The 23,020-nt window shown below is 42.4% G+C and overlaps 1 protein-coding gene across 1 annotated transcript in view; it reads left to right on the forward strand.

Moving 5' to 3' along the window:
* The first annotated feature begins 817 nt into the window (after positions 1–817).
* The window catches only part of RNF138 (ring finger protein 138), a 41,309-nt gene continuing 19,106 nt past the window's right edge, over positions 818–23,020 (forward strand). Inside the window, exons 1-3 of the mRNA XM_082640540.1 lie at positions 818–880; positions 1,338–1,520; positions 21,033–21,198. Of these exons, the coding sequence (XP_082496666.1) occupies positions 1,411–1,520; positions 21,033–21,198 (276 nt within the window). The 5' untranslated portion in view covers positions 818–880; positions 1,338–1,410. The remainder of the gene's footprint in view (positions 881–1,337; positions 1,521–21,032; positions 21,199–23,020) is intronic.

Consider the following 23,020-nt stretch of genomic DNA (forward strand, 5'->3'; position numbering starts at 1 on the left):
TTTAAAAAAAAAAGAAAAAGAAAGAAACATTTGGGACTTCCCTGGCAGTCCAGTGGTTAAGACTACTCACTTCCACTGCAGGGGGCACAGGTTCAATCCCTGGTCCGGAACTAAGATTCCCACATGCACCATGGCCAAAACCAAACCAAACCAAACAAACAAAAAAGCATTTAAATTACTGAATAACGGTGAAATGCCTAGGTTCACGCTTCCACCTCATTCTTCTTCAAAGCTATCAACAAAACAAAGGTGTTGGTGGAAAACCGCATCTGCGACTGTAACTCGTCACTCACACTGTGTTAAGGTCTAAAGCTGAAACCCTCTCAAGAGGGCTTTAATTTTTCCTCTCCGAAGGATTAAAATCCCATAACGGATTATTACATTAACACACCTTGACATGAACCAAACATTCTGACAAGGGCAACAACAAGGACCAAATATTTAATACCATGTAATGCTATTTTTTGAGGGAAAATTCCTGAAAACCCCAATATATTTGATAGGAGTGGCTCGAAGGGGGATCCCTGCTCTAGGGAAGCTGGGGGTACAGCGAACACCCAGCTGTTGACGTCACAAGCTGCTGCATACGTCACAAGCCGTTTGCTATGGAGGCCGCCCTCCACCCCCTCATCGGGCCCGCGCTCGCCGCCTTATGTTCGGTGACCTGCCGGGCAGGCTGCAGGCAGCGCGATGCCGCGGTGGGATCCACGTGCACCATGAGCCTCGGGCCCGGCCCTGTTTAAGGTCGATGGGCCCAGCACACTCCACCCGCCACTCCGTCCCCGGCCTCAGCTGCGAAGGGGGCAGCGGCTGGACAAGAAGCCGGAGGACGGCGCCCGGCTTCTCTACCAACGCTAGCCCGTGAAGCTGGCTCACCTAAGTGAGCGTCTACGCAAGCGGAGTGTAGGGGCGGGGCGGGGAGCCGCGGAAAAGCGTAGGTTGCGGCCGAAAGCCGGCTGCGCGGGTGGGGGGCTCGGGGAGGAGGTGGGGAAAAGGAGCCGAAAGGCCTGGGAAAAGGACGCCGGAGGCGCAGAAGAGGGCTGAGTCGCGGCTGCCTTGCGGAGCCAGGTAAGGGAGTGGCCTCAGGCGGGGTCGCCCTTCGCGGGCGCTCGTGGAAACGTCAGTGAGGCCAATCGCCGGGCTTTCGGCCGCCGCCTCCCGCCCAGCGCCGCCTCCCCGTCCTGCCCCGGCAAGAGCAGCAACCCGGGGATTTACCCTCGCCCGGCGCGTGCGGCCGTAGCGTCTCGGCGTTCTGTCCCGCCCCTCCAGGGCCCCGCCTCCTTCCTGGCGCGAGCCGCTTCCTGACGCGATTCCCCGCCCCCTCCTGGTTCACACAGGGAGTCGGGCCACGGGTCGACGCTGCCACCTGGGCCGCTGCCGCCGCCATAACCTCGTCCCCCATCTCCCGCCATGGCGGAGGAGCTCTCCGCGGCCACGTCCTACACCGAAGATGATTTCTACTGCCCCGTCTGTCAGGAGGTGCTCAAAACGCCCGTACGGACCGCGGCTTGTCAGCACGTGTGAGTAGACGCCCCCTCCCCCGCGCGGAGCCGGGTGGTCATTTAGGCCCCTCACCCCGCCCCGGACCCTGGGCTGCGGCCTGGCGGGAGCGGAGCCCGCCACGGCCTCCCCGGGCGCTGCTCGGCGCCGAGGGCCCGTTCGCGGCCGGTCGGAGGCCAGGCCGCCCTCCCCCCGAACTCCCGGCCCGCTCCCTGCGCCTGGCCCCTCAGCCGGAGCTCCCGGGCCCCGGAGCTGCCTCGTTGCCGCGTCCCCGGGGCAGTGCCCAGGCCCGTCCCCGTGGCGTCCTCGGGCCCCGAGGCCCCTGTCTTCTCCTGCAGGCCCGGGAGGAATTGCAGGGAATGTGGAGCCTTTTTGTTTCCTAGCAACCTGAGTGAAGGCTGGGGTGTCGGGTGTCAGAACTGGCCAGAGGTGCCCGCAAGGCCCGCTCGCCCGGCTCCGCGACCCGCCCCGCTTTCAAGTCTCCCTCATCCTTTCAGAACCTTGGCCCATCCTTTCCAGATCGAGGAGCTCTCTTCTAACTTAACCTTTCAGACCCGCTTCACAGACCACGCTTGAAAGTGTTTCGATGCGTTCAAAATTCATGCAGGTTGGAATGACCTAGAATGGGTTTGCTTCCCTCATATGTTAGAACTGACAGGATTTCCGGGTATTGAAGTGATAGTTTCCCTTTGTTTTACCCGTCTGCTTATTACTTGAATACTACAAGGGTGGAGATGAGAAAGATAGACCGCTGTTGTGAGGAATGAACTGAAATTAAGGCAGTAATCCTAGGGGTGATGGAGAACACAGAGGGATTCGGTGAGGTGGCCTGGTGCTGTTAGGAAGAACTTCGATAATTAGTATAGACTCGTAGGGTGTCCGTAAGGGTTAGAAGGAGCCTTTCTGGTAAAGGTGTATAGCATTTCTGACACACCTGGCTGCTGACCAGAGTCCCTGGGGAGCTTTTTAAGTAAACATGCCAGTTCCCAGGCTCCATTACAAACTTATAAAGAATTTCTGGCAGCTGAGGCTTGGAAATCTCTATTTGAAAAAGTACACCCAGGCTTGAAAGTTCTGTGTGCTTACAAATAGCTGAAAAGAGTCGAACAAGTTTCTAAATCGATTTCTCCTTCGACCTTTTTTTGGGGGAGGGGCGGTTCTATAATTTTGTAAAGAATGGGTTGTTGAATTTGGGGTTCTTTTTTTTTTTTTTTTTTTTTTTTTTTTTGCGGTACGCGGGCCTCTCACTGTTGTGGCCTCTCCCACTGCAGAGCACAGGCTCCGGACGCGCAGGCTCAGCGGCCGTGGCTCACGGGCCCAGCCGCTCCGTGGCATGTGGGATCTTCCCGGACCGGGGCACGAACCCGTGTCCCCTGCATCGACAGGCGGACTCTCAACCACTGCACCACCAGGGAAGCCCGAACTTGGGGTTCTTAATCACAAACTTCCTTACAGTTGTTTCTTGAGACCCACTCTTGTCACTCCGATCCCCAGTCTTACCTGCACTGTTGTCTACCTTATTCCTAGTGGTAGTGGTTGTGTGAGCCCAAGAGTATGTGACTTTTCACCATAGAAGTTACGCCAGTTATATTTTTGCCGCTTATGAGAGATGAATGACAATCTTATTCCTTTATCATTTGGTGCAACAAATGCAGATTGTTAGAAAAATATCTTGAGATGTTTAGGGAGCAGTGTATACTTTTTAGTCTTTAATCTGTTAGTGTTTATTATAACTTGATGCCTTTTCTGTGCTTGGGCTGGCAGTGGGTGGAAGACAGGGAGGGGAGGAGGGCACAGTGAGGCAGTAGGTCTTTTCCGGACAGAATCATTTCAATTACCTGTTGGGTGTTTGACCTCATAGAACTCATTGTAATCTCTAGTTCCCCTCAAAATTCCGTGCAGTTTGCTCTAGTTCACTTCCCTCGTGAGACATTTTATTAAATCAAGCTGTAGTTTTGGCTTGACCTCAAGGCTGTGGAAAAGCGAGTGAAGATGATTGTTGAGGGCTTTTCTTAAATCACCTCCCTGGGCTGGGATGTGGAAAGAAAATAATGGAGTAGGTTTTGTTAAGAGAACTGGACACCTACTACTCACCTTCCTCCATCCCCTCATTTACCAGCATTGTCCCCTCTCAGATGCACACACAGTTGCTCTAAGGTTCTGGCTAAACAGTAAATTAAGGTGGACGGAGAAAAAGTTTTCTTTGGAAAGGGTGGTAATGGTGGAACAGGGTATTGATTGGGAGGAGTTTGGTGGGGAAATAGAATTCTGTTTTAAATAACCTAGTTTAGAATGTCATTTGCTTTTCCCTTTTTACAGAGGACAAACCTGTGCCTTTAAACAAATTTATATTTAGCTACAAAATTAATTTTTTGTTCATCAGTAGTGAGAGATGTGGTGATAAGAGCTTTCAGCCCCTGTGCCATTTCAACTGTAGTGAAGGATTTGCCCATTCTAGTAAAAGGAGCAAGTTCATTATCACTGGAAAAACTTTACCAAAATATAAATTCCCATTTAATCCTCATTCATTCCTTCAAACAGCAATTGTCAGATGCCTTCTGTGTGTCAGGTACAGGGAATACAAAGTGCTCTTTCTCTGGGACTTCCCTGGCTGTCCAGTGGTTAAGACTCCACACTGGTTCGATCCCTGGTCGGGGAACTAAGGTCGCACGTGTTGTGAGGCCAAAACAAAACAAAGTGCTCTTTCTCTGGAGAATGTTAATAGTCTAATGGAGAAGACCTATACATGAATGTGATTGGTATGGAAGAAACTGAGGAGGAGAATTTATGTGAGCCTTGAGAGCAGGTATCTAAATTAGCCTATGAGTATAGGAGAGATTTCCTGGATGAAGTTATACTTTAGGTCAGAATTGGTATTCAGGGATTGTTGGGGAATACCCTGATTAGGTTTACAGCATATGCAGAGGTGAGGAGGGGTTACAGAGGATGACTGTATCCCGATTACAAAGTTTGGCCAAAAGATGAGTGTGGTAGAGATGGAGCTTAGCGACAGTGGCAGGAATTTACTGTGTAAGCCAATTTGAACTTCTTCCTGAAAGCCATAGAGACCTACTGAATAATTTTGGCAGGGGAGCAGCATGGTCACATTTAAATTTTAGAATGCTTACTAATTACTAGCCTTGTCTAGCTTGGTACTGGTGAGACTAGTGAAGAGGTCATTCATTGCTCTGTCAGAGAGAAATGATTAGAACCTGAACCAAGGTAATGATAGAGGGAATGGAGAGAAGAGATTCCTGACATTTTAAGGAGACTGTGTAAGATTTGATGATTGTATGTCCAATAGTTAAGTGTATGTACGTAGATCTGGAATACATGGAACTAAAGCTGTGAGTATGAATGTAGCCCCTGGAGGAGGTGTATAAATTGAAAGATAACAGAGATCTAGATAGAACAAAGTGCTGGAGAATATATATTTAAATGTAGAGCGGAGAAAAGAACAGCCTGAGAAGGAATGGATAAGAACAGGAAGAAAACCAAGATAGAGTGTGACAGGAAACCGAGAAGAATTTTAAGGAAAGGTAGTCAGCAGTGTCAGATGCCTTAGAGTGGTCAGATGTTTTGAAAAACATGTAAAGATGAATTAAGAATATGAAAGTTGAGCAGGTATGTTTCAGAAGGTACAGACTGGCATAGTGGTAGGGTATTTATCTCTTGTTTTTTTTCCCTTTGTAATCTTCAAAGACTCTTTAAACCAAACCTCCCTTCTCTATTTTGAATGGTTAAATAAATAACTCTGTACAGTTAGAAGTAAGCTCTATCACAGTGAAAATTACATATAATAACAAGTTGATGCCTTGCCAGATTCTTAAAAATGGAAATCTAATCTGTTTGCTTCGGGGCCTATTTTATTTTTATTTTATTTTTTGGCCACGCCAGGTAGCGTGCAGGATCTTAGTTCCCCAACCAGGGATGGGACCTGTGCTCCCTGCATTGGCAGCGCAGGGTCTTAACCACTGGACCACCAGGGAAGTCCCAGGAAGCATCTTTTAAAATGAAGTAATATAAATCACCCTCCACTTCTCATTAAGCACAGATTTGTATGATTCTTTATTGACCTGCTTTGGATTATCCAGTCCCTGAATTTTCACTTAATATTTCTTACAATTTGAACACCTTTATTGGTATCCTGTTTGGGCAGTCATGCTCTAAATACATATTTTCAGGGCTTCCCTGGTGGCGCAGTCATTGAGAGTCCGCCTGCAGATGCAGGGGACGCGGGTTCGTGCTCCGGTCTGGGAAGATCCCACATGCCGCTGAGCGGCTGGGCCCGTGAACCATGACCGCTGAGCCTGTGCTCTGCAACGGGAGAGGCCACAACAGTGAGAGGCCCGCGTACCGCAAAAAATAAATACATACATACATACATACATACATACATACATATATACATATTTTCAAAATACCTTCTTTCCTACGTACTTGTTATAAATCTGAAAGCCAGGCTTACGTGGTTTCTTGCTGATATAATAATTGCTGCTCTAGGCCATCTTTTTTTAAAATAAATTTATTTATTTATTTTTGGCTGTGTTGGGTCTTTGTTGCTGCGTGTGGGCTTTCTCTAGTTGTGGCGAGCGGGGGCTTCTCTTCCTTGCAGTGCGTGGGCTTCTCATTGCGGTGGCTTTTCTTGTTGCGAAGCACAGACTCTAGGCATGCGGGCTTCAGTAGTTGTGGCACACAGGCTCAGTAATTGTGGCTCGTGGGCTCTAGAGTGCAGACTCAGTAGTTGTGGTGCACGGGTTTAGTTGCTCCGAGGCATGTGGGATCTTCCCGGACCAGGGATCGAACCCATGTCCCCTGCATTGGCAGGTGGATTCTTTTTTTTTTTTTTTTTAAAGAAGATGTTGGGGGTAGGAGTTTAGTAATTTATTTATTTTTGCTGTGTTGGGTCTTCGTTGCTGTGCGAGGGCTTTCTCTAGTTGTGGCAAGCGGGGGCCACTCTTCATCGCGGTGTGCGGGCCTCTCACTATCGCGGCCTCTCGTTGCGGAGCACAGGCTCCAGACGCGCAGGCTCAGTAGCTGTGGCTCACGGGCCTAGTTGCTCCGTGGCATGTGGGATCTTCCCAGACCAGGGCTCGAACCCGTGTCCCCTGCATTAGCAGGCAGATTCTCAACCACTGCGCCACCAGGGAAGCCCCGGCAGGTGGATTCTTAACCTCTGCGCCACTAGGGAAATCCCTCTTTGTATTTCTTATCACAGTTCATAATCATAATATTTTGGGGATCAGACGATTTGACTGATGCCATTCTCACCAGTTAGACTGGAAGCTCTTTTTAACAAGTTTTAAAAATATTTATCTATTTATTTTTGGCTGCATCAGGTCTTAGCTGCGGCACATGGGATCTTTCATTGCAGCGCGCGGGCTCTACATTGCTGCACGCGGGCTTCTCTCTAGTTGTGGCACGGGCTTAGTAGTTGCGGCGCACAGGCTTTAGTTGCCCTGCGGCATGTGGGATCTTAGTTCCCCGATCAGGGATCGAACCCACGTCCCCTGCATTGGAAGGCAGACTCCTACTAGACTGTAAGCTCTTAAAAGGCAGCAACCCAGGTTTACTTGTACTTACCTGAGCCTACTGTATGTATTTGGTATTGAATAAATGTATGAATGGTGGGTTTGTGTTGGTAGACCACAGCTTACTAGCTGTATCACTTGGTCAAGTCATTTAACTCCTTTCAGCCTGTTTTCTTCTCCATAAAACAGGGGTAGAAACAACCTGTTTCACAGGGTTGTTGCAAGGGCCAAATGAGATAATGTTTGTGAATGCTAATAATCTTGTATGTGTGTTTTATAGTTTTCAAAACCCATAAAAATATAAAATTATGTTTAGTTTAATAACTATAGCATCTAACACAAAAAGCTAGATTATTATTGTAAACAGAAAGGAGGCTGTTTCAAGTTTTTTGGTCCAGATATTTAATATCGAAGATATTATTGTGAATGGAGAATATTGTAATTCACAGCTTTAAAGGTACAAAAGGAAATTATATGATTGTCTCTCGCAATCACTGTTACTTTATCTATTCTTCCAGAGAACAGCATACTGTATGCATTCTTTTGTACCTTGCTACTTTCATGTTTTACTGTATTGGAGGTCATTCTATATCAGTACATAAAGGGCCTTCTTACTCTTTTTTAGGGGGGGTGGGGGGAGATTGTAGAGTTTTCATTCATTCAGTAAGCCAACACTGAGTGTCCATTATGTGCCAATAATACTAATGTAGATTCTAGGGTTCAACAAACCAGACAAAAATTCCTGACCCCATGGAACATATTTAGTGTTCTAGTGTTCCATTGTTTGATTATTTTTTTTAATTATTAAATTATTTATTTATTTATCCAGTCTCTTATCTGTGGACACTTAGGTTGTTTCCAATCTTTTGCTGTTACGAATAATGGCACATTGATTAAACTTGTATGAATACCATTTCACATGTGAGAGTTTTTCCTGTAAGATAAATTTTCACAAGTGGAATTGCTGGGTCAGAGGGTAAATACAAGGGAATTTGTCAGCTGTGTCACACAAGGATGATTATAGCTCTGTTGAAGTGTTTTGTACATGGAAGCTGCTTATGGTTTTGATTTGAGGACTGTGGATTATATCTTGGTCTTGGGTTAAGTAAAATTTTGGATTAGATTAAGGTAAATTAGCATTCATTGCTTTAACAAATATTAATGAATTCCTACTAGGTGCCCAGCTCTGTGTTATACCTACAGTGGTGTACGGTTAGATATGATCCCTGTCTTCAGAACTGGCATTGGTGAGACACATTTTAATTCAAATAAACACTCAGATACATGTGCAGTTACAAACTCATAGGTTTAAGGAGAGAATATAAGAAGGGGACCAGATCTAGGTGGGTTGGTGGGTGGATGGGTTCGTAATAAAGACCTTTCTTGAGGAAGTGAAATTGTTGCTGAGATTTGTGATGTGTAGGTGTTAATTTGTGGAGGGCTGTGTTTGTGTATAGAGTATTTTGGGGTGAGGGAACATTCTGGGCAAAGACCCTGAGGTAGAAGGAACGTGCAGGGCCTTGTTTTCAATGAAGTATCATCTTGCCTTCAGTCTCATATAGGTTTATTTATTTTGAAAGTCTTAGTTTCCTCGTTTGTAAAATAAAGGAACTTTTTTTTTTTTTTTTTTTTTGCGGTATGCGGGCCTCTCACTGCCGTGGCCTCTCCCATTGAGGAGCACAGCTCCGGACGCTCAGGCCCAGCGGCCATGGCTCACGGGCCCAGCCGCACCGGGGCACGAACCCGCGTCCCCTGCATCGGCAGGCATACTCTCAACCACTGCGCCACCAGGGAAGCCCAAATAAAGGAACTTTTAAAACATTTATTTATTCTTAAGAATTCAAGATTAAAGTTTCTGAAACCCTGCCTAAGTGCTCAATAAATAGTTACTGCTGTTTGTATAGATGTCATGTTGCTTTCCACAAAATTGGGCTAATTTACATAATGCCATTTAGACTATTAAAGTATATCTGTATTCCATCATCTTTGCCAGCATTTAAAAAAAAAATTTCTCAAGCTTTTTATTTTCTAGCCTTTCTCGTTCCCTTAATATAGTTACGTCTCCTCTAACAGCATAGATGGCTATCTTTTAAAACAGGAGAAAACAGAGGCAAAGAGCCAACTCATGTTAACCAACCTTACCCGTAGCTGAGTTAAAAAATGCACAGACCAAACACAGGTTCAAGGAAGCCAGTCTCTTCCCCATGACAGCTCAGAATAAGCCAAATAAACCCCAAGGAAAGGGCTACGTGGGAAAGCCTTCCCATCATCACAGAGGACAGAAAGTGCACGTGACACAATTTCAGGAGAGTTGAGAAATCTTTGGATCTTGCCTGAAAAGGAAAGCAGCTAACAAGATGGTTTTGGAGAGGAGGTGGAAAACAGTGCAATGGGACACAGAAAGGGCCTTGGGTTTGTAGCCTAGAAACCCCTCTCCAGGGACCTCTACTGGTCTCCTTTGCACCCCAGATGGGCAGCCTCCTGGGAGCATCCACCCATCTGGTCACAGCCCACGTCCACCAGTTACTGCAGCATTTGTCGGTTTACTTCTGCGGCGGCTGAAGGGCTCACTCAATTCATTAGCAGAGGGCAGCAAGGAGTACCTGATTTCTCTCAGGGCTTTCTGGTAAGGCCCGAACTTTGGGTCTGTCCTCCTCTGCTGCTGCTGCTGCTGCCTGGCCCCCCAGGGCCTTGGCGTTCAGCACAGCGTCACTGCTCGGCCCTGCTGGAGGCCCCGGGGCGGGGGTCTTGGGCGGCTGCTTCAAGCCCCTCGCGGATCTCCTGCAGCCGCTGCGGGCTGTTCCCAGAGTAGGTCGTGGCGGGAAAAGTCTTCGGCCGCATGGTTAGTCCAGTTTCCTTTGACCATAAATACAATCTTCTTAAAGTGTTTCATTAGCGAAAAAGAAAAAAAAAACTGTCAATAGTATCAGTTAGTTGTAAACACACTTTCACAACAATTCCGTTTTTTTTTTTGAAAGAGCTTTTTTAAAAAAATTAATTTATTTTATTTTATTTATTTATTTTGGCTGCGTTGGGTCTTCGTTGCTGTGCACGGGCTCAGTGCTGTGCACGGGCTTTCTCTAGTTGCGGCGAGCGGGGGCTACTCTTCATTGCGGTGGCAACAATTTCGTTTTGAAAATGTTCTTTCCTTCCATTTTTGTAGTTCCTGCAGAGAACTGAACATTTTCCAGAGACTTCATTTTGAAGATCATCACTACCTCGCGCCTTCTACGCTGCCGTCCGCGGCCGCTTGGCCCTTGGCTCTGGGGCCTCGTGGGGGACGCCGGGGCCTCGTGGGGGACGCCGGGGCGGCCGGCGGGCAGGGACCCGGGGCGCCGGGCGGGCGGCCCCATCTTCCGGTGCTTGTGCCGTGGCCTAGCGCGCAGCCCGAGCAGGATATTCGCTACGTTGAGCATTTTTTGTGTGTGTGTGTGATAACGCAGGCCTCTCACTGTTGTGGCCTCTCCCGCTGCGGAGCACAGGCTCCGGACGCGCAGGCCCAACGGCCCAGGCGCTCCGCGGCATGTGGGATCCTCCCGGACCGGGGCACAAACCCCTGTCCCCTGCATCGGCAGGCGGACTTTCAACTACTGCGCCACCAGGGAAGCCCCGTTGAGCATTTTTTTAAAGCAATATTTTGTTAGTTTAATACAGTTCATGGTGTCTAGAAGTCGCCTTAAAATTTGTTTCTTCAGTTGCTAGCAACATATGGCTATGTGCATTTTTCCATATTAAATTTTTATATACTAATTTATAATTTTACTGTTTAGAATGTGTAGGTACATTTGTGATCATTTCTATGACTGATTTAATAATTATTGTAATTTATTATTTTACATTATTTTCCTGTCAGTTGCTTTGTTTTTGGTATATTATTACATTTTCTTATACATTCAGGTTTGAAATACTTGATTCTCTTTATCTAAAGTTACAATGCTATTCCATTTTTTCTGTTTCTTGAATCTTTTAAAAAAAATTGTCCATTTTTGGACTTACCTGGAATCTACTAAGATATATGATGTGTGCTTTTGAATCTTTATTAATTTGCCTATCTTATTTAGTTGACCTCAGTATTTCTTAGAGGGCATTCCTTTTCCATTCTTTTAAAAATCTTTTTAGTATATTTGAATTCTTAAAATAATTTGATTCTTTGGGATTCTTCACTTTCATTAATTACTTTTACTATTTTTAGCACAGTATAATATGACTTGTTAAAATGTTTTTGGATATAGTATATATACACAAACTTGCCACAAGTACCTGCATGCACACAATGCTGTAAGTCCCATCAGGGTAGGGATTTTCATGACTTTTGTTCCCTGATATGTCCCTAGTTCTGTTATGTAGTAAGTATTTAATATGTATTTATTAAGTGAATATGCATTATAATATACGGATAAGTTAAACTGTTTATTTTGAGACCACTGTAGATTCACATGTAGTTGTAAAGTAATACAGAAATTGTGTACCCTGGCCCAGTTTCCCCTAATGGTAATATTTTGTAAATAAAACCAGGATATCTTCCTTCTTAATAGAGTAAAGATAAAGAACGTTTCCATCATCACAAAGATCCTTCACATAGCTCATTTATAGCCACACCCACTTTCCTCTTGATCCCACCCTGTGCCTCCTTAACCCTTGGCAAGCACTAATGTTCACACGTTCTCTATTTCTTTTTTTTTTAATTTTAATTTAATTTTATTTACTTTTTATTTTTTATTTTTGGCTGCATTGGGTCTTCATTGCAACACATAGGATCTTCGTTGCGGCATGCAGGATCTCTCATTATGATGTGTGGGTTTTCTCTCTCTACTTGTGGGGTGTGGGCTTTGTAGTTTGCGGCATGAGGGCTCTCTAGTTGAGGTGCGTGGGCTCAGTAGTTGTGTCGCACGGGCTTAGTTGCCTCACAGCAAGTGGGATCTTAGTTCCCCGACCAGGGATCAAACCTGTGTCCCCTGCATTGGAAGGCAGATTTGTTACCACTGGACCTCCGAGGAAGTCCCATGTTATCTATTTCCATAATTTTGACATTTTAAGAATCTTAAATATTGCACAATTCTGTAAATAACAGTAAAAAACCCACTGAAATGTACACTTTAAATGGGTGAATGGGATATGGTATGTGACTTAAATCTCAATAGAGCTGTTAGCAAAAAAAGAATGTTAAGTAATGTTATATAAACGGAATCAAACAATATGTAACTTTTTGGAATTTCTTTTTTCACTCAGCATAATTTTCTGGAGATTCAGGTTGTGTGTTATCATTAGTTCCTTTTATTGGTGAATATGAATCCATACGTGGTATGGATTTTGGTTAAACATTCATTCACTGAAGGAAATCTGGAATAGCCAGTTTTTGACTATTACAAATAGAGCTGCTATAAATATTCATGTACAGGTTTTTGTGTGAACATAAGCCTTCATTCCTCTAGGATAAATGCCCAAGAATGCAATGAATGCAATTATTGGGTCATATGGTGGTTGCATGTTTTGTCTTTTAAGAAAATGCCAAGCTATTTTCCACAGTATCTATACCATTTTATATTCCCACGAGCAGTGTATGAGTGATCCAGTTTCTTTGCATCCTCGCCAGCATTTCATGTTGTCATTGTTTTATTTTTTACTATTTTTTAATAAATTTATTTATTTATTTTGGCTGCGTTGGTTTTCATTGCTGTGCGTGGGCTTTCTCTAGTTGCGGCGAGCGGGGGCTACTCTTCGTTGGGGTGCATGGGGTTCTCATTGTGGTGGCTTCTCTTGTTGTGGAGCATGGACTCTAGGCGCATGGGCTTCAGTAATTGTGACGTGTGGGCTCAGTAGTTGTGGCTCGCGGTCTCTAGAGCACAGGCTCAGTAGCTGTGGCACATGGGCTTAGTTGCTCCACAGCATGTGGGATCTTCCCAGACCAGGGCTCAAACCCATGTCCCCTGCATTGGCAGGCAGATTCTTAACCACTGTGCCACCAGGGAAGTCCCTGTCATTGTTTTAAATTTTAAGCCATTTCAATCTGTGTAGTGATACCTCATGATTTTAATTTGTATTTTACTAATGGCTAATGATGTTAAACATCTTTTCATGTGCATGTTTACTACCTGTATATCTTAGGTTAAAATCATGTCTCTTCAGTGTCTTTTGCCTATGTTTTAATTGGATCATTTGCTTTCTAACTTTTGAGCTTTGAGACTTCTTTATGTATTCTAGATACTACTCCTTTGTTAGGTATATGATTTACAAATATTTTTTTCTAGTCTTTGGATTGTCTTTTTATCTACTTAACTATCTTTTTTAAGATTGTTAATAACATTTTAAATTTTTATGAAGTCCACTTTGTCAGTTTTTCCTTTTATGGAATGTGTTTTTAACATTTAAGTCTAAGAACTCTGTGTAGCTCTGTGTTGTGAATATTTTCTATTTTTTTCTTAAAGTTTTATAGTTTAATGTTTCACATTTAACTCTGCATATTGGTTTCTGAGGGCCACTGTAACAAATTACCACAAACTTGGTGGCTTAAAACAACATAAATTAATTTTTTCACAGTTCTAGAGGCTAGAAGTTTGAAATCAATTTCAGTGGGCCAAAATCAAGGTGTTGGCAGGGCCTCGAGTAGCTGGGGGCACATCACTCCAGTCTTTGCCTCCATCTCAATATGGCTTCTCCTGTGTGTTTGTGTCAGATCTCCCTTTGCCTCTCTTATAAAGACACTTGTGGTGACATTTAGGACCCACCTGGATAATTCCAGCTAATTTCCTCATCCCCAAATCTTTAACGATAATCAGATCTGTTACGATATAAGGTGATATTAACTTGTTCTGGGAATTAGGAAGTGAATGTATCTTTGGATGGCCATTACCCAGTTTACTATAGTCTATGATCTGTTTTGAGTTAATTTTCTTTTTTTTCTTTTTCTTTTCTTTTCTTTTTTTTTTTTACGGTATGCGGTCCTCTTACTGCTGTGGCCTCTCCCGTTGCGGAGCACAGGCTCCGGACGCGCAGGCTCAGCGGCCATGGCTCACGGGCCTAGCCGCTCCATGGCATGTGGGATCTTCCTGGACCGGGACACGAACCTGTGTCCCCTGCATCGGCAGGCGGACTCTCAACCACTACGCCACCAGGGAAGCCCTGAGTTAATTTTTATATAAAGGGGCAGACTTCAATGGGTTTCATTTTTTTGGCCTATGGATTTCCAGTTGCTCCAGCATCATTTATTAAATAAATTTTATCCTTCCTCCATTAAATTGCTTTTGCACCTTTGTAAATCATTTTTGCTTTCTAAGATATATTTTTGCCAGACTTCAAGAAGTAGTTTTAGTATCTATTTAAGGGATAGCTGTGCTTAGTTACTAAGATTTGACTTGGGATTTTTTTTTTTCTTTTTTTGACCGTGCCACATGGTTTGTGGGATCTCAGTTCCCCAACCAGGGATTGAATGCAGGCCACAGTAGTGAAAGCCTGGAATCCTAACCATTAGGCCGCCAGGGAACTCCCTCAAATTTTCTTTTCTTTTTTTTTTTTTTTTTTTTTTTCTGTACGCAGGCCTCTTACTGTTGTGGCCTCTCCCGTGTGGAGCACAGGCTCCGGACGCACAGGCCCAGCGGCCATGGCTCACGGGCCCAGCCACTCCGCGGCATGTGGGATCTTCCCGGACCGGGGCACGAACCCGTGTCCCCTGCATCGGCAGGGGGACTCTCAACCACTGCACCACCAGGGAAGCCCTCTCAAATTTTCTTATTCCTGTTGTCACTCCTTGCATCATCCTCTGCCCCATAATTCCCCGGTATATATCGCTATTGATTTCTTTGGTATCCTTTCAGACATATTATGTATACATACGTAGATACGAACATAACATTCGTTCCTCTGACTTTTTTTTTTTTTTTTGCGGTACGCGGGCCCCTCACTGCTGTGGCCTCTCCCGTTGCGGAGCACAGGCTCTGGACGCGCAGGCTCAGTGGGCATGGCCCACGGGCCCAGCCACTCTGCGGCATGTGGGACCCTCCCGGACCAGGGCACGAACCCGTGTCCCCTGCATCGGCAGGCGGACTCTCAACCACTGCGACACCAGGGAAGCCCCCTCTGCCTTTTTTTTTTTAACACAAATAGTAGCATAGTATACATATAAATTGTATTCATATTTGCTTAAAGTATTTCCCTTAGGGAATGTAAAACATAAAGCTAAAATATTTTTAACAGTTATTGTAATGAGTAGTGCGTATTTTTTCCAGGCTGAGTTAAAACTTTTAAACGTGAATGCATCTGTAACCTATATAGAGTATTCTTTTGGATGTGTACATTTGTGTGTTGTGCCCCAACCCTGTTTTTCCCATGAGCTCTGTGGTTTTTATTGGATGATTTTGCATACTGCAGTGACTTCCAGGAATGTGTGTGATACTTTACAGCAGAACTGAGTCTTTCAGGGAACTTTTCTGAGTCTTTATATTTCTATGTCAGCTAAAAGAAAGCTGGTATAGAAATATTAATATCAGACCATTTAATTCAGATAGCATTACAAGAAAGAAAGTCATTTCACGTGGATAAAAGGAATAATCTTGAACTTTTTTGTAGCTACCAACATAACTTTAGATGAAAACTGACAGAATTGTTGGGAGGAATTGACAGACCCACAGTTTTTCGTCCTTTCAGAAGGAACTGATTTTCACTGAAAATCACATAATGAAGAACACCTTCAAAATAGGAAGAGAATTTTGATGTTGAAAGCATATGATCATTTCAGTAGATGCTAAAAGCATTTAATAGAGTTCAGCATTTCATTATAAAATGTCATAGCAAATTAGGAATAGTATGGAACTTACTTTTATTCTAATTAAGGGTAGCTTCCCTAAAATCTATAGTAAATGTACTGAATAGTAGACCCTATGTGCTTTTCTAGTCAAGAACTAGACAAGGATATTTATATCCCCCCTACCATTTAACATTGTATTTCAGGCTTTAGGCAATTCAGTGAGAAAAGAAGAAATAAGGTATACAAAGATGGGGAAAAAAGAGATAAAATTGTCATAATTTGTAGATGATAAAACTACATCTAAAACCTAAGAGAGGGCTTCCCTGGTGGCGCAGTGGTTGAGAGTCTGCCTGCCGATGCAGGGGATACGGGTTCGTGCCCCGGTCCGAGAAGATCCCACATGCCGCGGAGCAGCTAGGCCTGTGAGCCATGGCCGCTGAGCCTGCATGTCTGGAGCCTGGCTCCACAGTGAGAGGCCCGCATACCGCAAAAAAAAAAAACAAAAAAACCTAAGAGAAACAACTAACAAATGATTAGAACTAATAAGAATGTACAGAGAGGTTTCTGGATATAAGAACAACAGACAAAAATCAATAACATTTTTTTATACCAACAGTAATCAGATAAAAAATTAATAGAAAGAATCCTATTTATAATGCAACAAAAACTATAAATAGTTTATAAATAATTAGATTATTTAATCTAGTAAAAATGTCAAGACTTCTGTAGGGAAAGTTGAAAAACTACTGAAAAGCATAAGAAATCTAAATAGGTGGAGAGACATGACATGTTTATGGGTAGAACCATTCAATAAAATTAAGATGCCATTTCTCCCTCAGATGATTCTAAAAAAGCTAATGCAATTCCAATGAAGTCTCAACATCATTGTTTTGGTAGAACTTGAAAAACTGATTAAAAAGTCATAATGATGTGTTAATGACCATGAATAAATGAGAAAATTTGGAAAAAGTAGAACATAGAGATAGAACCAACCCTGCTAGATACCATGACGTAGTATTATGAAGTTACAGTAATTAAAATGGTATGGTATTAATTCAGCAGTAGATAAATGATCAGTAGGACATATACTAGAGAGCCCAGAAATAGTTCCATACAGGTATTAGAACTTTGATAGATATGACATGGCAAATCAATGGGGAAAAGATGGCTTATTCAGTAGAATGGTATTTGGATAATGGCTTTGCATATGAAATCTCTGTTGTTTACTATACATAAAGGTATTTTTAGGTGAGTTAAAAACTTAAATGTGATGAGCAAAACTTAAACTTCGTAGAAGGCAATGTAGGGAAATATCCCTGATCTTGAGAAGGGGAAGGCTTAAGACTATGAGCACAAACCGTAATTTTAGGAAAAGGAGATGAATTTAGACTATTTTAAAAATTAAAAATTTTCCATATCAAAAGACCACAAACAAGGTTAGAGACAAGTGATAACAGACTCAACAGTGATAACATTCTGTTGTTATACAAGATTATATCAGAACGGATTGGTTTATATGTGTTTTTTTCCCCTGCACATTGATGTTTTGAGTCATTAGCAAATGGTTACATTTGCTGAAGAGAAGTACACTAAAACTCAGTTGAATATAACAAGCCACAGAATTGTACACTACTGTACGAAACGCACAACCTGCATTTTTTTCTTGGTTGGGTTTGGCCATGAGATCTCTCTGGAATTTATCAGCTTTAATCCCTCCTTTCTAACCCCTCACCTCTTTTTTTTAAGCTTTAGAGTAAAATGTTTATTAAGAACTTAAATGTCTTTTAAAATGTGTTAGTATTTTTATTAGTATTGTTTGGGTTTTTTTGGTTTTTTTGCTGTACGCGGGCCTCTTATCGTTGTGGCCTCTCCCACTGCAGAGCACAGGCTCCAGACGCGCAGGCTCAGCAGCCATGGCTCACGGGCCCAGCCGCTCCATGGCATGTGGGATCTTCTTCCCGGACCCGGGGCACGAACCTGTGTCCCCTGCATCGGCAGGCGGACTCTCAACCGCTGTGCCAACCAGGGAAGCCCTGTTTGGGTTTTTGTTAGTCCTCTGGTGACAGTGTTCTACAGGTAGTTAGTTTACCCCAACCATTTTTTCCCCACAAGCCCTGTAAGTTTTAGGGTGCAGTTTTGCAGAATGCGTCGTTTCTCAGTATTTATTGCATTATCAGAAATGCCTAGGGTTCAAAAAGCAAATAGTTTAGTATCCAGAAGATGAAATTTTAGATTATAAGTCACTTTCCCTCGGAACTTTGAACATATCATTCTATTGTTTTGTCATCTGTTTGTTATTGCTGATGAGTTTGATGCTAATCTGATTCTCTTACCTTAGTATGAGATATTTTTTTTATTTCCTCTCTGGAAGCTATTAGAAGTTGAAAAAAATAATTATTTAAGATTTTCTAGTGATCCAGTTGAAGATCTTTCAGAAATTCATTGTACTGGTCATTTGGTTGTTTCTTATTTTGCAGACGTATTTTTTTAGCTCTGGAAATTTTCTAGCAATTTTTTTTTTTGGTTTGTTTTTAAGCCCAGTTAGAAGATTAATTTAGCTATTTTTATAACAGTTTAAACATATTTACCCTTGTTTTTACTCCTAATTGAAAAAAATTAAGTATAGTATTCATAACAGAAAAGTGCCCCATCATAAAAGTCAGCTCAGTGAATGTTTTTCAGACTGAGCACACCTATATGTTCAACACCCATATCAAGCAATAGAACTCCAGAACTCCATTACCAGCATTTCAGAAATTCCTCACTTCTCCAAGGAGTGTATCCCACTTCTTCCAGGACACCACAATTTTGACTTTTAACAATATAGTTTTACCTGCTCTTTGATCTTTATAAAAATAGAATCATGCAGCTTGTAGTCTTTTGCATTTGGCTTCCAAAGCTTAACATTATACATCCAAATTCACTCTTATTACGGTATACTATGGTTTTAATTTTGCAGATATGCTGTCATTGTTTATGCATTTTTCTGTTGATGGACATTTGTATGGTTTTCAGCTTTTGGCTATTACAAATAGTGTGGCAATGAACTTTCTAGGAAATTTCTTCTGATGAGGTATGCACGTCAGTTGGGTATATACTTTGGAGTGGAATTAATTAGCTACTGCCAAATGGTTGTATTAATTTTCAAAATGGTTGTATCAGTTTACACTTTTATAGCATTGAATGCAAGTTTAGGTTGGTTTCACATCCTCCTCAACACTTGGTATTTTCCACCTTTTTCATTTTGGTCATTCTGGTGGGTATGCAGTGTTATCATATACTATTTTAGGTATTGAATAAGTGGGCTTTGAAATTTTGGTTTATTTTATCCACTCCCTCTAAATACAGCTTATGTTTGTACACCCAGGTTTCAAAAAATCTTTTAATATTCTGTGTTTATATTTTACTTGTAATTGTTAAATTAGCCAGCATATTGACTAATTTACCTGCTAATAGTTACTAACCTGCTTCATTTCATTCACTCAAGCTCTATCAATTTTATGCATGGTTATCTCTGTAATGAATTTTGTTGGTGTGAACTTTGTTGACAGTTTCAGTTTTTATTTAAAGAGGAAGGTTTAGCTTAATAGTTTGGTGATAGTTTTACCTTTATCTCTTTAATTACTGTTTTCTCTTTGGTAGTTTATTAGACTTGGCTTCTATAACATTACTTACTCTTGGTTCTTCTGTTTCTTTGAACCTTCCTTTAATGTTTATATCTTTCTAGATTGTTTCTTTAGTGTTCTTCTTACCTTATCTGCTCTCCATATTCTTCCCCCCAATTTTCAGATCCATTTTCCACTTGTTTACTGGATAACACGCATTGAGCTTTTTGTAGGTACTTTATTTTTTTAATACATTTATTGATTGATTGATTGATGGCTGGGTTGGGTCATCGTTGCTGCGCTTGGGCTTTCCCTAGTTGTGGTGAGCGGGGGCCACTCCTTGTTGCGGTGCGCAACCTTCTCATTGCGGCGGCCTCTCCCGTTGCGGAGCACAGGCTCCAGGCGCGCGGGCTTTAGTAGTTGTGGCACATGGGCCTAGCTGCTCCTCGGCGTGTGGGATCCTCCCGGACCAGGGCTTGAACCTGTGTCCCCTGCATTGGTAGACGGATTCTTAACCACTGCGCCACCAGGGAAGCCCTGTAGGTACTTTAAACTTGCGTTTTTCTGTCAAACCAACTCTTCCAGTATTTCTCAATTTGGTTAATACAGTCACCTTTTACTGAGTCTTCTAAATTAGAAATGCTTTTCTTTCTCATTCTCTCACAAGTAATTGTCAAAAAATTATATTTTATTTTTTAACCTAGGACGCCCCCCTTCATACACAATCATAGACATTGAGAACTATGTCTCTAAAATAGAGATCCTCTGTCCCTCCTTCCTACTCCTGCCTTAATGTAGACCGTATCATGATCTAGACTGGTGTTCCAGTTAGTCTTGTGGTTTTTTTTGTTTTTTTTTTTTTGCGGTACGAGGGCCTCTCAGTGTTGTGGCCTCTCCCGTTGTGGAGCACAGGCTCCGGACGCGCAGGCTCAGCGCCCATGGCTCACGGGCCCAGCCGCTCCGCGGCATGTGGGATCTTCCCAGACCGGGGCACGAACCCGTGTCCCCTGCATCAGCAGGCGGACTCTCAACCACTATGCCACCAGGGAAGCCCAGGATTCTTAAGTATTTCTCAAATTATGTTCTTAAGTATTTCTCAAATTATGTTCCATTGCACACTGTTGTGGGAATTTTCATATATCCTGACCACAGAAGTTTGGGCAACACTTGGTTTCCTTAGCAGAGAAACCTTAATAACTTTGAATAATCCTTGAATTTCCAAAATCACTTTCTGTAGGAGGCCTATTCATATCTTATAGAACAACATCTTGAAGTACATCAGTTTGAGACAAAGTTGATGTGTGGTCCATTCTCTCATTTTGTAAGGGGAGGAAATGGAGATCCATTGTGGTTAATCAATCAGCTGCTAAACAACACAGGATAAGATCCAGTCATTCCTTTGTACCATGCTTCCCCTGATAATGTTATATAATATTTATTTTTCCTGTATTATGTTAAAAGTAGTTTCTTTAGTATTCCCATCTAGTCCAGACATAGTCTTACACTGAGAAATTCATGTACAGTTTTTAAAAATTCTAGATTTATGTACATACAAATAGCCTAGCATGATTACATACCCATAACTGCTGTGTTTAATCATCGAAATGAAAAGAGTACTTTTTTCTGTAGTTAACGTGTCACAAATGTTTGGTTTAGTTTCTGTAGAAAATGTTTCCTGACTGCAATGAGAGAAAGCGGAATACATTGTCCCCTGTGTCGTGGAAATGTGACTAGAAGAGAGAGAGCATGTCCTGAACGGGCCTTAGACCTTGAAAATATCATGAGGAGATTTTCTGGTAGCTGCAGATGCTGTGCAAAACAGGTAGAGTAAATGTGACATAGTTCTTTGAAAGTCAAGTTTCTACTCTGAAATTTCTGTTTGACTTGTCTTGGTGGGTACTGTTTTGAAGAGAAATTATTTAGGTTGGGAATTGGGTAGAAAAGGCCAGAAAAGCTGTGGCTATAGATATTACTAGATTATAAACTTACTGAGAACAGAGACCGAAAGACAGTCTCTGAATTTGCCGTAATTTTTAGCGTGGCATTTTCTTCAAAATAATCACTCGTCAATTACCTGCTAAATTAACTGAACGAACAAACTGGCATTTAACTCACTGAAGCCCCATTCTGGTACAGATTCAGTCCTTGAATAGTTTTTCTGGTGGTAGTATCATTATTGCAATTTTGCAGGTATAAATGGGCCAAATGGATTTATGTAGTCAAGGGGGAATGCCCTAGCTGCCCGCTGTACTTGGATGTTTATGTATTTATCTAAGAAATCACAAAATACTTGGCAGAAGACTTTGCTTTTTGAGGAACAGTTGTGCAAAATCAGGTATTGGCAAATAACTGGCATTAATTATCCATTCTGGATTTTACTCTATCGTTTGGAAAGGGATTGAAATGGTGAGAGGTAGTTAGGCTTTGAGTATATTCGTTTATTATGGATTTATCACAACCACTTTTTCAAACAGCTAATAAAGTCAGTGAGCAAAAAAACCAGTTGCTGTTTCATGCATTCACACAAGACATATCTGCTTTTCCGTCTCTTTGAGGGAGGTGTTAACTGACAGGGCAATGAAGTGAAGCTGGAAAATACACTTGAGAGATTTCTGGCTCTACTCCTCAGAGAGAAACTGAAAAATGTTCCAAGTGTTAACTTGGGAACTTAGTTTTTTAAAGCACTTTCTAACTCTGCCAGGTTGCAGTAGTTAAAGAAATAAAAAGATGCCCAGTGCTATGAGGCAACCTCTTAATACTTTTAATATTATTTTTTGTCTATTAATGGTATTTTTTTTTCAGGTGTAAAATTATTTGTTAATTTTTATGGTGAGTTTACAGACAGTTGGACTCATCTCCATTGTCTCTGCATCTAATGGACAGAGACTTACTGCTTATTTTCAGCTCCTACTTAAGAATTAAGTCATTTACTTAAAAAAAAAAAAAAAAGACCTCTTGTTTATTTATTTATTTATTTTTTGCGGTACGCGGGCCTCTCACTGTTGTGGCCTCTCCGTTGCGGAGCACAGGCTCCGGGCGCACGGGCTCAGCGACCATGGCTCACGGGCCCAGCCACTCTGCGGCATGTGGGATCTTCCCGGACCGGGGCACGAACCCGTGTCCCCTGCATTGGCAGGTGGACTCCCAACCACTGCGCCACCAGGGAAGCCCAAGACCTCTTGTTTAAATAGAGTATTTAGTTATCTATTTCTGCCTTGTTTTTTTCCTTCTTGTTGGCAATATCTCAAGTCTTATGAGTTCCTTTTTATATTAAAAGTCACATTATATTAAAATTTTTTTTGAATTTTTTATTATGGTAAAATATCCATTACGTAAAACGTACCTTTTTTTAGTTTTATTTTATTTTTTTTTATAAGTGAAAGATTGTGGTAAACTTTTTTTATACAATAAATGTCCATTTGGTAAGAAAACATGGTATGTATATACATACACACAATCTGTATGAGGCATCAAATGAACAATTAGAGTGCAGTATTATGGATGGTAAGGTAGAAAGCGTACCATTTTTAAGTGTACAATACAGTGGTATTAAGTACATTCATAACATTGTATAACAATCACCACTATTTCCAGAATTTTTTCATCATCCCAAACAAAAGCTCTGTACCTGTTAAATTGTAACT

The sequence above is a fragment of the Mesoplodon mirus genome (assembly GCF_964341445.2).
Source record: "Mesoplodon mirus genome assembly, chromosome: 13".
Classification (NCBI taxonomy): domain Eukaryota; kingdom Metazoa; phylum Chordata; class Mammalia; order Artiodactyla; family Ziphiidae; genus Mesoplodon; species Mesoplodon mirus.